This window comes from Micrasema longulum, unplaced genomic scaffold (assembly GCF_059751315.1).
Source record: "Micrasema longulum isolate JH-2025_06_02 unplaced genomic scaffold, ASM5975131v1 h1tg001783l, whole genome shotgun sequence".
In the NCBI taxonomy this organism is placed as follows: Eukaryota; Metazoa; Arthropoda; class Insecta; order Trichoptera; family Brachycentridae; genus Micrasema; species Micrasema longulum.
Genome location: NW_028278958.1, coordinates 413,909 through 431,304, shown reverse-complemented (window position 1 = coordinate 431,304; position 17,396 = coordinate 413,909). Strand labels below are relative to the sequence as shown.

At 32.7% G+C, this 17,396-nt stretch overlaps 1 protein-coding gene and 1 long non-coding RNA gene across 3 annotated transcripts in view; one reads left to right on the top strand and one right to left on the bottom strand.

Moving 5' to 3' along the window:
- Nucleotides 1–1,276: 1,276 nt before the first annotated feature.
- Nucleotides 1,277–10,444, top strand: LOC148273999 (uncharacterized). The gene is made up of 3 exons (XR_015824408.1): nucleotides 1,277–1,333; nucleotides 4,603–4,755; nucleotides 10,333–10,444. It is a non-coding gene; the product is annotated as an uncharacterized LOC148273999 (long non-coding RNA).
- A 2,389-nt stretch (nucleotides 10,445–12,833) lies between these two features.
- Nucleotides 12,834–17,396, bottom strand: part of ImpL2 (Ecdysone-inducible gene L2) — a 79,999-nt gene continuing 75,436 nt past the window's right edge. For both annotated transcript variants that reach the window (XM_088237786.1, XM_088237787.1), the window contains exon 7: nucleotides 12,834–16,946. In XM_088237786.1, coding sequence (XP_088093912.1) covers nucleotides 16,941–16,946 — 6 coding nt within the window. In that variant the 3' untranslated portion in view covers nucleotides 12,834–16,940. The remainder of the gene's footprint in view (nucleotides 16,947–17,396) is intronic.

Below are 17,396 nucleotides of genomic sequence, written 5' to 3'. Positions count from 1 at the left end.
CGGAACCAGCATGAGCATGATCACAATACTAGAGAAAAGAACAAAATTAGACTTCCATTTGGGAAAAAGGCAAAGTCACAAAATTCAATTTTATTTAAAGCAATTAAAAAGTATTACGAAATGGAAAAAAATATTTATGAAGAAAAAAACATATCAAAATTTAAAATAATGGTCAAGACATATGTGATAAACAATTTATAAATTAAATATATTTGCAATGTTATTATTAGAACACACATAACAATATGTATGATATGTGTGCCCTAATTTAAGATTTAAATAAAAAATAAAAAATAAATATTATTGTTTTTATTTCGTGCGATTTGCTAATGAATATTGATTAATCGAAAGTGATGGTTTTTGAAAGGGATGAAAATATAACTAAATGTGAGATCAGTGTGAACGGAGATAATCTGAATCAGGTAGAAGAATTTGTGTATCTGGGAGTATGTTTACTAGGGATGAAAAGGAGGGTGAGTGTCGGGAACAGGGAGAACAAATGTTTATTGCAGGAGGCTAAACTAGCAGTACACAATGAAGTTCTAGTGCCAGCTCTAATGTATGGGAACGAAGTATGGAATTGGAAAAATGATGATGAAAGTAGGTTATTTGCTGTCAAAATGCGATCCCTCAGGCGAATGTGTGGTAAAACGATACACGATAGGTGCACAAATGTCGAGATCCGTGAACTGCGTACGGCTGAGACATGCATTATCGACAGAATCAAGAAAGGGGTGCTGCGTTGGTTTGGACATATGTAGCGAATGGACAGCGAAAGAACAGCTAAAAGGATCTACGATGTGAATGCTGATGGATGCTGAAAACAAGGAAGACCGAGGAAGACATAGCACGATCAAGTCCATCAAATACTTAAAGATGGACATGTCAAGAGTAGGAATAATCGGCGTGCGTGCATGAGAAGATGTATAGACGCGGACAAGGGAAGCGGCTGGGTAGGAGAGGGGCAGGGGTTTGTGGAGGGCTTGTTTGTCCAAGAAATTTTCTACATTTTGAGATCATAAAAAATAATTAAAAATGACTTGTTGGAAAAATTTTACTATAATTTTTTTTAAGCTTTCGTGGTCTGGCCCTTAAAACCGTGTAGATTCACTTTGTAAAACACCTTGATAATGCTTATTAAGGAGTAGTCTGGGATCTCATTTGACCAAAATCTGACATAGGTACTTTCAGCATTTACCTCCCAGAAATGTAATAAAATATTATCATGTTTTGATAACCTTATTAAAAGAAATATATTAATAAAAATAATGAATCAGTTATCATTAACCAACGCTTATTCGCATTATGAAGTTCTTAATATTATTTACATTCGGTGAGTTTTTGATTATTATTATTATTATTTGCCAGGCAACCTTTCCTAGGATGGTATTCTGGATCTTTTCTACCCCCTAGAGCGTGTTTTTTTTTCGTAGTGTCTTTATTCATTAAAATATACACATTATTATAATATGAATACAGTATATAGAAAACAAAGTATTAAAATATATTTTGTCCAGATAAACTATTCAATAATAGTTTGTCATCGGGTGCTCAGACATAAGTTTTAATTAATAGGCAAATAAAACGAGTACAGACTGTAAACGAATAATATAATTTTGTTTTGATGCTTTGAAAAATATTATTAAGAAGAAAAAAACTCAACAAAAGCAGATAAAAATAGTTTAAAGATATATATATTTTTTTTAAGTGAAAATAAAGTAAAATTATACAATTTAAATTTTAAATTCTTTAGAATAGCAATTTACTTGAAAATATTTTAAATGTAGAAAAAAAAAATAATCACATATATAAATAGTGGGTGCTCATAAATGTAATCAAAACAAGATAAAAAAATAAAACAACGTAAATCGAAAATTTCAATTCATATCTACAGAAAAAATAAAAATAATAATAAAATTAAAAGTGCCTATTAAAATTAAGATCTAAAAAATGTAAAACAATAATTTGAAGATTGTTTTATTTGCTTCATATAATGGCCATATTTTATTTTATTAACATAAACGGCAAATCTGCCTTTTACAAACATTTATAATATTAACATATTTGGCTTAATATTTTTTTCCTTTTTTTTCAAAAACATGAATTTTAAAAACAAGATTTATAAAAATTTAAAAAATCATACAAGATTTATATTTAAAAAATAACCTAAAAATTATACAGCATATTCAGTAGAATGTTTAAATAATAAAACATTCTACAGTAAAACAACAAGAAAATCATAAGTACTATTTAACACAGCTAGCCAAGGTGAACAAAATACTGTATATGAAATGCATGAATAAATAAATATAATTACCATTCACCATCTTTGAAAAAGTTCAAAAGGTTTGTTATATAGGAACAATACCCTACACTAAATATATCAGATACGTGGGAATAACTATTGCCGAGTTCATGAAGTCTATTTAATACTGCATTACAAATATACACTGTCCGTGAATTGTTGCTACAAAACGGTGGCACCTGTCTAGTCATTCTTCCAGGCACCCTATAGTTGATGATGATATTGATGATTAAACGTCAAATGGCTTATAAAACTGCTTCAAAAACGGAAATAAAACAAATACGGTTTGGTCAATTGAACCTAATTAAGTGTTTTGGGTAATGCTTCCTGTCGCAATAATGTTCTAAATGAAAATCGTCATGTTTGATTGCACGTGTTCATATTTTTTGACGTTTTATCATTAGTGTGGCCATTTATGAAGCAAATAAAAAAATTAAACGAGGGGGTAGAGAAGATAACCCCTGGTGCGCCTATATTTCATGCACTGCTTTTTGTTTGGCTCTTCTCATTAAAAAAAGCATCAAAACGGTTTTTAAATTATTTTTAATATTTAAACCAGTAACTTTGTGGTTGAACATTTCACTAAAAAAAATAAATATTTGTAAATGTAAACACTTACCGATTTTTCTATGTCTACCGGTTTTCAGACGTACCCGTCTCTTCGGCGGGACACCAACTAAACCAACATGCAAAACTCCCTATACACATTCACCATAGTTGTTGCACACAAATCGATCTTAAAAAAATAAAAATAACAATAATAAAATAAAATTTTATGTATTAAAAAAATAAAAAAACACTGAACTTCTTCATTGATCTGGGGGTGTTGTAGTGTATTACTAATATACCATATTCTGTCTTTTCAGCGATGACAACCCTCTAAAATAGAGGCTTAGCGGGTTATTCCTTTTTTGCATCGTACATTGATTTTTTTTACATGTTTTATTATATTTATTTTTAATTATTTTAAAAAGTAAAAATCCATTTTTATAAAAATTCTGTATTCTTAATCCGCACGGACACCGAGATTAAGACATACCTACTCAAAATATTGTTATTTCAAACATGAAGTCGATAAAATTATTATTTATATTTCAAAATAATCTATTTTTCGTAACAAATTCACTTTCAAAGTTCAAGGATAGGTTATCCAATATGATAAATAATATTCAGAACGTTTTACTTATTTTATTTTTTTCATAGACACGAAAAACAGGTCGACTTATAACTGTAAATTTAAATACATGATTGTCATCATCAATCCCTTTCCGCACCAAGTGATGCATAGAGCACTGTATATTTTGTAAATGCCTAGACTTTCATATTCCCTTTCAAAAATGTTTTCCCTCTCCATTGCAACAATACACCTGGTCGAGGCATAGAAGTGAACTCCCCCCTAAAGTTGTATGACTTGGAGTATGCAGATGATGCGGTTCCTTTTGAAAAGTCTTTTGGTGATTTTCAGGAAATCGTTGACAAACTGCAAGAAAACTCAACTCGTCTGGGTCTTAATATTAATACAAAAAGTCTCAGATTATGTTCAATAAATCCTGCCCTGACCCTGATCAGCTTCTCCATAATAATGGACAGAGGATCGAGAAAGTTGACAGCTTTAAATACTTGGGAGTTGACATAACTGAGGATGGAAGCATGCACAAATTGTTCGCAACCCGTCTAGAAATTGCTGGAGCAACTTTTAAAATGATGCGTGTTGTCTGGAACTCTAGTCTATACTCGCTCAAAACGAAATGCCGCTTATGCAACTCTTGTATAATGCCAGTACTCCTATATGAGTGCGAATCTTGGAACCTTACCAAAGCTCAAAACACCAAACTTCTGAGTTTTGAGAGTAAGTGCTTGAGAAAAATATTAGGTATAAGGTGGTTCGATTTTATAACTAACATTGAAGTCCGAGAACGGACGCAGCCGCCTCCTATGACAAGCGTCTTGAGGATGCAGCGGTGGACCTGGCTTGGACACGCGCTGCTTATGCCTCAGGAGAACCTTAACCCAAGTTGGCTCTTTCGACTTTATTCGGCGGAACTAGGGGGCTTTGGATTGACGCGGAAAGAGGCGAGAGTGCTGGCTGGCGATAGGGTCTCCTGGAGGCAACTGGTGATGTCCACAGGCTCCTTTTAGGAGCGGATGTGGAAAAGGAGAAGAAAAAGATGTTGCGACAAATTAAGATCTAAAATTCTGGCATTTTCTAGGCGAGTTGCGAGCTCCTTGTGCGTGCTACCATGCTTCTGAGTTTCTAGTATTGTCAACATTTAATTATATTTCAATGCTGTTTTCAGTGTTTCTTTGGGTGGCGGCAGTTTTCGGGGACGATTGCCCTAAATTTTGCACCAGACACGTTGAGCCAGTATGCTCTAAGGACGATGCAGGAGTCGTAAGGGAATTTACCAACGAATGTACTATGAGAATGATTAACTGTGACGAAGGAAAGAGTAAGTTTTTTATGCTGTCTTAAATTAAATTATAATAACTTAAGGGATTACAACAGGGATGGAGAATACCTTAAATAAGGGTATATGGAAGTCAAGGCATTTACAGGGCTTATGACCTGTTATTGGATGGTTTAAAGACACACTGTGTTACATTCACCATTTTGCCTATGTTTGAACATCCATATTTCTTCAATTCTTCAATTTGTTGATTTTAGTGAAGTTAAAGAGCTGAAACCTTTATTGTTGTGAAGAGATTCATCTGACTGAATTATTTCACATACTAGGCAACGCCCCCCAAGGGGGTGAAATCCAGTCTTTTGTCTATGAACATTTGGACAAACTCAAATATTGTAATAACTTAAGGGCTTACACTTATTAGAAGGGTGGTCCTTAAATCAGAAAAAAAACATTTATTCATTATTTTTAGGGCGTTCTGTAATTTTGATCTTCTCTGAAAAATAATGGCCTAATTTTGACAATGTTTGAGTATGTCCAAATGCTTTCTGACTGGCTGGATTTGCTCTCTAGGGAGTAATTCATATTTAAATTTATTGACTTAAACCAGCCAATGACATCCCGTCTCCTTTCTTCATAGTATAGTGTTATGTTTTTTACATATTTTTATTTCGTTAATCTTTGTTTTTAATTTTTGTATAAAATTGTAAGATTCAATATGTCCATGTATTTATAATTTTCTTAAACTGAACGGTTTGGGTAGGTAGGAAGAAACTGCCTTAAGGCAATATGCCCGCCCTTATATGTATATATTTTATTTTTTTATTTTTATTTATTTGGATAACCAACAGCTATAATTATCTCATATTTATATAACAAAACAAATAACAAATAAGCCAATTACAGGTTTTCACAAGTAGCATCACAGTAAGTTAAAAAAGATTCTCGAACATAAAATGAATAGTAATTAAATGTAAATTTAAAAGAAAAGAAAAAAAATACTACGAGTTATTTTGAAAGCAAACGCCGCACGTTATTAAGATTATTTTCAAATAAATCTATGTTAAATGATTTATTTAGTACATTAAAATTATTAAAAGTTCGCCATAAATATGAATTTTGCCTATAATTAGATGAAACAAGAGGTATGTGAAGAAGAGGGTTATTTCTTAAAACTTTGGAAGGAACATTGATAGAAAGTTTGCAAAGTAGTTCAGGACAGTCAATTGAACCAGAGGCAATTTTAATTTATATTGTATATGTATAAAAAGTGTGAAATAAATAAATAAATGACGGGTCATAAGCCCTGTAAACGCCTAGACTTCCAAACTCCCTTCTCAATAATGTTTTCCCCCTCTGTTGCAATAAATTCAAACCGAATTTAAAATTTATAAACATGATTTTAAGGGTTTCTACTGCAATTTTTTTTTAAAAATGAATAGACGTAGGAATGAATAATAAGGGCATATTTCAAAAAAAAATATGCTTGACAAGCATGTGAATTATATAATTATATAAATAACTAGCGGACCCGACAGACGTTGTCCTGCCCGAATGTTAGCTTGCCTGCTATTTATTACATTGGAAAAATACATTTCATAGATAAGTACTTGTTTGTGATTAAATTCCAAAACTATTTTTTTTAAATATTTAAATAATATTGAATTTAAGTAGGTACCTAGGAACTTGTTTCTTGTTGAATTCCAAAACATAATTAACATATTACAACAGAGATGAAGAACATTTAAGAGAAGGTAATATAGAAGTCTAGGCATCTACAGGGCTTATGACCTGTCAATGGCTGGTTTAAGTGGCCACGTTACACACTGTGTAACATTCACCATTCTGCCTATATTTGAACATCTATATTCCTTCAATTCTTTCATCTGTGAATCCAGTTCTTGTCGACCAAAATTTGGACAAACTCAAAATATTGTCCAAAACATAAAATAAATATTTTAACAAATGTGGCATTATTTTTGCAAACGTCAACTTCCGGTCTTCTCACCAACAGAGGGCTGTACTTACGTGGGAATACGATTTTTAAAAATTTATTAAATTTAATATTATTTTAGTGTTACCAAAAATATAATAAAAATAATAAATGAGTAGAAATTATAAGGAATTTAAGGAAAGAATCTGATTGAGATCCACAAAAAACAAATGCTGTTTGTAAACATTCAAAAACAAACTTTTTTTTTCACATTAAACAACATCTTTCCATTTTTTGCAAATGCATTCTCTTGGAATGTAACCCTGGTAGATCGATGAGTAAAACATTTATGCTCCTAACTTCTTTTTTACCTATTCGATTGAAGATTTTAATATTTACGAACACGCACAGCGCGAAGATCTATATTTCTCCGAAAACCGCACGTAAATCGGTTAAGCCGTTTAGGAGGAGTACGGTGACATCACACCAGGGGCGAATCGTCAAAATAAGCGATTATGCATAGCTTACCATTATATTTTACTTTTAATAATAATAATTTATAGTAACCATGTTTATGGGAAAATAAATAAAATAATTGTTATTTATTATAAATCACCATATATATATTTCTACAAAAAAAAATCTATGAAGTGCGCCTAGCGCCAGCGTCCAGCCCATTCTCACTGAACGACGAAACTAGACGATTACCTCAGCTTATTCTTCCATACAAAAAAGTACACTGTATTTTTCGTCTTTAACCCAAGTCGGCTTTTTTAGTACTAAAACAAACTTGCAGATTACAAATATTATTAGAACATTCTCTATTTGGAAACTAGTATTTCGAACATTATTTCCGAAGGACTATTTTTCTTTGAAAAGATACCGTTGACATATTATGTATCACATAAGACAGGTGGCGTTCGCAGTGGCCGTTTTAGGCATTATTCATTTAAAAAGAAATCGGCCAGTGCTTAAGTCTTGACAGTACCACGACAGTACTGTCAATGACAGATCATAATGGAAATATCTGCTGAATGTTATTGTGGTATTTGTTAATAAACTTTTGTACACGTTTAGTATTGTATTAAAATAGTGTCGAATAAAGCTACGTATATCGCGTGGTTAATAATAATTGTTGTTTGAGTTGATTTTTACAGAACCACATAAAAAATAGTCCTATATAATAACATTACTTACATGTTATGTAGGTACTTATATTTAGTACAAATTAATGAACATTTTTTATAGATTACCAATAAAATAAATCACGGCTCGCCACTGCATCACACGTACAGAGGAATAATGTATATATATATATAGATTATTTGCAAGAAGTATAATGTTATAATTTCAGTACCTTAAAGCTGAAATGCTGGAAGTCACATTTGGCGTATTGTTCAAGAGAGCGGTTAAAAGTAGTAAAACTGTTTCCAATGTATCTCTCCAAGTAAAAACACTATTGATCGCTGTTTTTTTAAAATTTATAGACTTTTGAAAAGAATATTTGAGAAAAAAAACATCAAATTTATTTTATTTATTGTGTATGCAAACAATTAGTAGAATTCCATATTTAATTTGGTAATGTATCCAAAATAAAACAAGTTTATTGGATTATAATTCTACTTTATTTTTTATAAAATATACAAAGGGTATATTGTGACGCGTTTCGTCTTGTTAGGACATTTTCAAACAAACTAACTTAAATATTTACAAAGTTTCCTTATATACTAAAAATAAATGCTATTTTATGTTTGTGGATTTCTATACAAGCCAAAATAAGTAGAGTAATTAAAATTTAATTAGGGTATACTGAGTATATTAGAGTAGAGTTTCAACAATAATTTTCAAAATAAACCTGTATAAATGAAATCAATATTTTTATAATTATTACATTAATTTTAAAGTCATACCCTTACAAATGTTTTTAAATAATGGAAGGTTCTTCCCTTATATAACCAAAATTCTCTAATATACTCAGTATACCCTAATTGAATTTTAATTACACTATTTATTTTGGCTTGTATTTCTATATGGATATCTATCCACAACATAAAATAGCAATTATTTTTAGAATACAAGGAAACTTTGTAAATATTTAAGTTAGTTTGTTTGAAAATGTCCTAACAAGACGAAACGCGTCACAATATACCCTTTGTATATTTTATAAAAAATAAAGTAGAATTATAATCCAATAAACTTGTTTTATTTTGGATACATTACCAAATTAAATTTATTAGATAAATAAAAGATGAGTGGGATACTAAAGTATCCACAAATTTGGAATATTCGTGACCGGTTTCATCGCTTTTGCAACAGCTTCGAGACTGGTATCTTTATTAAGGAGTTCAATGTATTTATACAAAACGTAAGGATAGATAATTCAAAATTAAATGAAAGTAAATTAAATAAAGTTATTTTTGTCTTAAGGATCATTCTCAATTTTTTGGGTTAAATAATGACTAATGAGTTGATATAATGCTATTTTAATGAGTTTAAGCATTTTATTTTTAGTGCCCCATCCTTCGTGAGTGTGATTTTTGTCTTTAAATTTATTTCAACAGAGAGGGAAAAAGTTTTCGAGAAGGGAATATGGAAGTCTAGGCATTTACAGGGCTTATGACCTGTCATTTGCTGGTTTAAGTGGCCACTTTACACACTCTGGATATTGAGCTGTTAAACTTTTTCCCTCTCTGTTGAAATAAATTTAAATACGAACAACTCCCTAGGGAGGAAATCCAGCCAGTCTGCAAGCATTTGGACATAATCAAACATTGTTGAATTACTACCTGGTAAAATAAGAAGTATAAAAATTGGAAAATTGTTTCCAGGCGTTGCCTAGTAGGTGATTTGGTTCAGCCGGATGAATCTCACCCACGTGATAAAGGTTTCAGCTCTTTTACTTCACTAAAGTCAACAGATGGAAGAGTTGAGGAAATGTGGATGTTCAAACATGGGCAGAATGGTGAATGTTACACAGTGTGTAAAGTGGCCACTTAAACCAGCCAATGACAGGTCATAAGCCCTGTAAATGCCTAGACTTCCATATTCCCTTCTCGAAAACTTTTTCCCTCTCTGTTGAAATAAATTTAAATACGAACAACTCCCTAGGGAGGAAATCCAGCCAGTCTGCAAGCATTTGGACATAATCAAACGTTGGTGATTTTTGTCAATTATGATTTCTGAAAAACAATGGGTAGAAAGTTATTAGTAAAAACACACTCACTCGAAGATGTTGCGAAGGCGATAAAACCGGTCACTGGATTTTCCAAATTTGTGGATTAAAGTATCACTCGTCAACAATGAACTCGTTACAATGAACTTCCATCAAGAATTTTCACTTACAAACTTAAATGTTTTAAAAACATTAAAATTATGGACTATCAGATAACTATGGAACTTCAATGTTTTTTGTTCTAACCGGGCGGCCCGCGCCCTAATTCCTCCTCGGGCTTTAGTATAAAAAGTAATATAGAATATTGAATAAAAAACAATGTATGCAATTTTTCTGTTTTTTTGTTGGCTCAAAAAATCATGCAAAAAATAGACGTTTTAAATACGTGTCACCATTGTGGACAACAACGGCGCCTGCATTGAATAGAAAAATAGTTATATAGACAGATTAAGGAATGCTTGTAACTTTTCAATTTCTGTTATATTGTCTTCTAATATTTTTTTTATTTTTATTTTAGCCTTCAAACTAACTCACGTGGGACCATGTTGAAGATCCAAAATAAATAAATTGTCGAGAATAAATTATAAAATTACAAATATTTTATGATTTAATAAATAATTTCAAATCAAGCTTCGTATTTTTTGGTGGGATTGAGGTCCACCTATCCTACGCATCCTGTGATCTCCCAACTTTCGATGTTTGTTTATTCTCCTCGTCTCTATGGCCAGGGGTAGCTACGGTTGCTATGAGAACAATTTTCCATATCCATAGCAATCAACAACAACAATCGCATTTTTTCTTTTTGATAATTTTTGCCAACTACCGCATGTTTATAATTTTATCTGCCAGCAGATGCAGATGCTCTTCCTTTAATTATCTGCCCGCATCTGAACACTTTTACATTTTTTGACCGCCGCGCCGCCACATTATCTTCATATCTCCCAAATAACGATCGTGAAAGTGCTGTGTTCACCAAAAAAGGGAAAAACTACCCAGAAGCCAGGACTTGAAGATAGCATCCGGATTCCTGTCCATGATTCCCTTTCCTGTCTTCCTAAAGGTAGGATTTTTGTCTGCTGGAGTTTGTTTGACTGCATACTGTTCTTTTCCGCATCTGCCATCATCGCGCAAAAGCATCTTTTATTTCTCCATAAAATTTAAAACAGATCAACGATTCAGTCAAATAATACCCATGCAAAATTATAATCGCTACCCCAACACTATAAACAAATATAAAATATAATAAACAGGCGCGTTTTTCCCATACTAGTTACTATGCGCATTCTGCAGATGGAACAAATGCTTCCTTAGTGGACTACACAATCAGAACCTTGTATTTTAACTAATAAAATCAACAATATTTTGAGTTTATCCAAATTTTTTCAGACAAGGACTGAATTTAACTCCCTGGGAAGCTGTAAATATTAACATATTACAACAGAGTTGAAGAACATTTTTACACTCACACAAACATCAACAGATGAAAAAAATTGAAGGAATAAATATGGGCATAATGGTGAATGTTACACAGTGTGTAAAACGGCTACTTAAACCAGCCAACGACAAGTCGTAAGCCCTGTAAATGCCTATACTTCCATATTCCCTTCTCTAAAATGTTTTCCTTCTGTTGCAACAAATTTAGATCTGAATAACTCCCTAGGGAGGAAATCCAGCCAGTCTGCAAACATTTGGACATACACAAAACATTATTGAAGGGTTAGGATGACACCAGCTTGGGGTCGCTACTACAAATTACTAGGGGAGGTTAGAGAAAGCTTTGTACCGAGGGTGAATTGTGGAAAGTCTTATAATCGTGAATTGAGCGATAAATGAGAAACAAACTATTTAATTACTGAGAAAACCGTGTGGTCGACCAGCCTAACGTGGCGTTGACTAATTTTATAACTAATATCCTTTAAACCCCCACTCTTGCCGCCTCCCGCACCATGCAACATAGTTGCAAGCAGTCGTTCGTGGTGAAAAATTGTGCCTGATTTCTGTATTTACTTCCTATAATTCATTAAATAATATGCCGCGATCATCAAAAGTTGTGCGTGTTGATGTTAGAACAATTGCTTACGCAGTTTTACAATATTGTGAAGCAGAAAAGCAGAAAGGGCCATTAATCGCCTTTGAAAATTCGGAAGACGAGCTGCCACCATGACAGCTTTGTTATTTGATTATTTAACTGAGTGCTGCCAGGATAGTTATTTTAGTCAACCCTTGTTAGTGATTTTTTTCGGAAAAAAAATTATCTCTGTCATTACCATTTTTTATTTCATGGTTAAAAAAGAATTGTTCAGTTTCTGTTAATTTAAGTATGAAAGTTTTTTTTTTTTTTTTAAAGCAAGTTTTGTATTCTTTTAAATAAATTATTACGTCAGTTGCTACAATTTCATATTGATCTGTTTTTTCAGGTTTTATTAAATGATTTTTTTAATGTATCAACTTTATCAAGTATACATAATGTACTTTTTTTAATAGCAGTCCTTTGTTTAATCGAACAACGTTTTTCTTTGTAATTCAATTAATATTTATGAATAAACTACTACAATATAAAATAATAATATAATAGAGAGCGGGATTTTTTTTTAAGTAGTAGTTTTGGACATGTCGAACGAATGGACGGCGAGAGAACGGCCAAAAGGATTTACAATGTTAAAGTTGATGGATGCAGAAAGACGTGGCATAATCAAATTTCATTAAAAAACTTTTATTGATTAAAGCCATTCCCTATAAATATTTCATTTTTCCCTTTTTAATCTCGCATTTGTTTAATGTGTAGTGACTACACATCACAGTAACACGCGGGTGTTTTTAGGACAGTAAGGGAAAGGTCAATTAGCAGGCAGGAAGATCAGTAATAAACACACAAATAATACTTTTTTTTAAGCACTAAAAAAATATACAAACATAAACTAGTTTAATAACTATTCATATATAAACTTTTGATCGAGTAGCCACTCTCTTGTGATTGATAGGAAAATAATGTTTATTGAACAAAAAGAAAGACCAAAAAATTGTTTAACATCACTTTAATCAAATTCAATATAGAAAAGTACAATTATTGTGAAAATGTAATACAATTTGTAGAGAAAAACATTCTATATGTAAAACCTAAACTTTAAAACTGTATGGTGAAAGTATGCACAAAATCGATTCTAGTGATAAAATAGTTATATTGTTTTCATTACCAAATTATTCGATAGTATTCATAACCAGCTATGGAAAAATCGTTTATATAATCAGTTCTGACTCAAGGGAAATTAGACAGGGTGACAGTCTCAGTCCGTTTCTTTTTAATCTGATCATAGACAAGATCCTGGAGGAAGTCACATCTCTTAATTTCGGATATAAGATGGAAGAAAAGCTCATCAATGTGGTATGCTATGTGATGCTACGATACTGGCAGAAAGTGAAGACGACCATGAATGGTATATACGTTGCATCTTGCGTCTATATAATATGACGATATCCGTCGACAAAACAAAATGTCTAACAATATCTAGACAGCATCTTGGATATAATAATAGACCCATAGAACAGATTATGAAGTTCCTGGTTTTGGAAATTGTTGCAGCGATCTGTATAATGAAGTCAAAGAACAGACCAATGATGCAGCAGTTATTTCCGAACGCCTAAAAGACTGTTCGGGACAGTAGGCATAAGCTGGTGGAAAGCAAAGTCAAATATACAAAACATGCAACAGACTCATAATGCCTTGTGAAACTGAAGCGACAGCAGACACTGTTAAGACGGGACATCTACTTGATCATCAAAAATGAAGATATTACGACTTATTGTAGGTAGAACCCTTAGACATAGGATACCTAACAAAGAACTTCGCAGAACTTGTAATATAGAGGACATTGTGAGATGGAGTGAACAAATAAGACGATTCTAAAGAGACCACTTTGAGAGAATGGACCCAGCAAGGATTCTCAAGACAACTGAAACAACAGCAAACACTGTTAAGATAGAACATCTCCTTAGAACATCAGAAACGAAGACATTGTCACTTATCGCAAGTAGAACCCTCAGAAATAGGATACGTAACAAAGAAAATCGCAGAACTTATAATATAGAGGACATTGTGAGATGGAGTCAACAGATGAGACGATTCTAAAGAGACCACCTTAAGAGGATGGACCCAGCAAAGATTCTCAAGACAACTGAAACAACAGCAGACACTGTTAAGATGGAACATCTCCTTAGAACATCAGAAATGAAGACAATGTGACTTATCGCAGGTAAAACCCTCAGACATGCTTGCAATATAGAGGACACGGTGAGATAGAGTAGGCAGATAAGACGATTCTAAAGAGACCACGTTGAGAGGATGCACCCAGCGAGGATTCTCAAGTCCGTGATGCACGAGACTTCAGAAGATCGTTGACCTCCAGGACGACCACCAAAGATATGGATAGAAATTTGGACGTCTGCATCTCATGACGAAGATTGATATACTGTTTGAAGAGATCGCAAGATCTATAGAAATAAGGAGTTATCGGTTATTGAATTAATAGAAACTATTAATTCTATAACCGATGGAAATGATTATGACAACGATTTTTTTGTTTTCAACCCGATTTGAATTTTTTATGATAAATAACATTTAATATTTTAAATCAATTATTGAAATATTTCAGTACATTATTACAATAAAAAAAATAGTCAATAACTTTGAAAAATAATAACAAAAAATTGTTTTTAACGTCATCTTAAATATTTTAAAAATAATACTTAAAGTTGTATTTTACGTATAAAGTAAAAAAAAATAACATTTCAAAACATGCCGCACCTGAGCGATAACAGTGGCAAAAGCTAAGGTGTTCTTGGGTTTCTTTACAACTCTTGGTGCGAAGCAGACGCGAGCGTGGATCTCTGATCTGGACGCTCCACGAGCCGAAGTACTCTGTTGGACATGATTCAAATGATATTTCTGGGATATCTTTGCTTAACAAAGTACGGGTACTATGTGTGGTTGTACCCGTCAGATTTCATACGGGGAATGATTGGTTGGAAAGAAGAAAAGCATGTTGGCTTTTTATTTCTTCCGCTTTATACTGTGGTATTACGACCAGCTTGGGTGTAATGGAGAGTATTGTATGTTCTGATGACTCCTTTAGACATCAGCAGCTTAAGCTGTTTTATCATCCTGCTCGCAGAACCAGCCCGCCAATGATAATACCAGTAGGAAGAGCAATGTCTTTACTAAACCGAATTTCTTCGGATGTCGACAGTTCTCATGTGAATAAAAGTTCAGAGGGTAACTTCTTTACTCTGATTACAGTCGATTTTTATACCACTTTTTACTTCTAAATTCTACTGTTCATTTTTCATGTGATAATATAATATATGCCTTTACTAAAATGTATCGAATAAAAAAGATCGAAGCCTTTGAAATGTGGTGCTACAGGAGGATATTAAAAATCTCCCGGGTGGATAGAGTCCGAAACGATGATGTTCTCCGACGGATGGAAAAAGATAAAGAGGCACTGAAGACTATAAAGAAAAGAAAACTTGAGTACTTTGGGCATGTGATGAAAGGCGAAAAATATAAAATTTTACAAGTCATTCTACAGGGAAAGATTGAAGCCAGACGCAGTGCAGGTAGAAGGCGCATCTCTTGGCTTGAGAACTTGCGCGACTGGTTCCATTGCAGCGCTCAGTCCTTGTTCAGGGCAGCTGCCAATAAAGTAAGAATCGCAACGATGATTTCCAACCTCCATCGGGGAGAGGAACCATAAGAAGAAGAAGAATCGAATAAATACATTGAAATTGAAGTCGAAAATTATAGTTTTTGACTGAAGCATGGAGAAAATACGTCATAATTTAAAAAAATGACAATGTTCAACTATATTTTTTTCTCAAATTCAAGAAATAGCGGCACAGGAGCTTCATGCTGGAAAGATGTAACATTTTGTCACCCACACGACAATAGTCGATTGGGCATCTCGATTGCTTTGTCGTAATGCTATTCTCAAAAACCCTCCGACAATTTAATTAACACTAACAAATCCGTATTTATCTATGGCCTATGGCTCTCCTGCCACAAAACTTTTACTGTTTCTTGTCAGACTTCTTCCGTTGAATACTTTGTGTATGGAATATTATGAAAAAATATAAGAAAATGTTTTACTGAGACACAGCAACATTTATAATTATTACTTGCCTTTGACATAACACACATCTACAGGCTATTAGAAATATTTCATATGCATTTAATGGATTTTAAAAACATTGTATAATATACGAGTATATCTCAAATACGACGAGCGATAAAATAATTTTTAAATCATGTTTCTAGTGAAACTTCGTTTTATAATGGATTAAAAATAAGTACAGTTGTATTTGTTGCACATTTGTTGATACGTCATCACTATAATATTGATCAGTGTTGTAAATTTTAAGTTGAAGACAACTAAAATACACACTCGTCATTCAAACATGAATGCCGAGCGTTTTACAAGAAAGAAGTTTGACAGCTGAAGTACGATGTCGCATTCGATTGTCAATGTCGAGAGCTTTGTCGATTGGTTTTCAATCGACTGCATTCGATGGGTGGTTCGAGAATGCTGTCACTCGTCGAATTACGGAATCGTAATTCCAAAGACGAATGAGTTCAGTATAAGGTTCCAGTGATCATTGTACCATTGTTACTTCTGAAAACATTCAAAGCTAGATGGAACAAGTGAGTAATGTTTAAATTATGCCTTTTTGCGAATGGATGTTAGTTTACTGATAATTATATACCGCTCTCCTACAAAAATTAATTTTATGAGTTTCGCTACCGTTACGCCAGGGGTACGATGTGTTTTAATTTCACGTTAAGTTCCTTAATATTAAAATTAAATTAAATTAAAATTGAATCCAAACCAAATTTATTTCTCAATTAATTTGAAATTTTCTTTGTATTTTTCAAGTGAATTTTTTCCAATTATTTCTACATTTTACATCTATAATAATATTTTTAAAAGGTTTAAGAAAACTTAGATTTTTTATTATTAAGTTACTCGTAATGTTTTTAATTAATCGTTAAGAATACTTGTATTTTACATGGAGATTTATTAACATTATAGGTGATTTTTCCGATGAAGAATGCAAGTCTGTACAAAGGTCCTTTTAATTCTGAAAAAAAGAAAACGATAGAATTAAATCTCTGTAATTCACGGTAATTTTTACTCTAATCTAACTCAAGAAATTGTAAAACTCATCATCATCCCCTTTCCGCACCTAATGGTGCATAGGGCACTGCATCGACACACCAATCGCAGCGTATCTTGACCATTTTTGCTACATGAGGGACAGTTGGAAACAAGGAACTAGAATCCTAACCGTCTATGCGCTCTGTAGCTGCAAGAATCAGGTTGTGGTCCCGTGGCTAGTGTCTCGGACTCACGGATCGAAGGTCCGTGGTTCGAATTTCACTCTACACTATCTTGGTTCCCATTTTCTAATAGTGAGTTATTTACAACTCGTTCAAAATCGCCCTAAAAATTAAATATTTGCGTAAATTATAAGAACGCAAACATATCTTTTTTTTAAATAAAAAAAAATATATTTTATGGGACATTAATT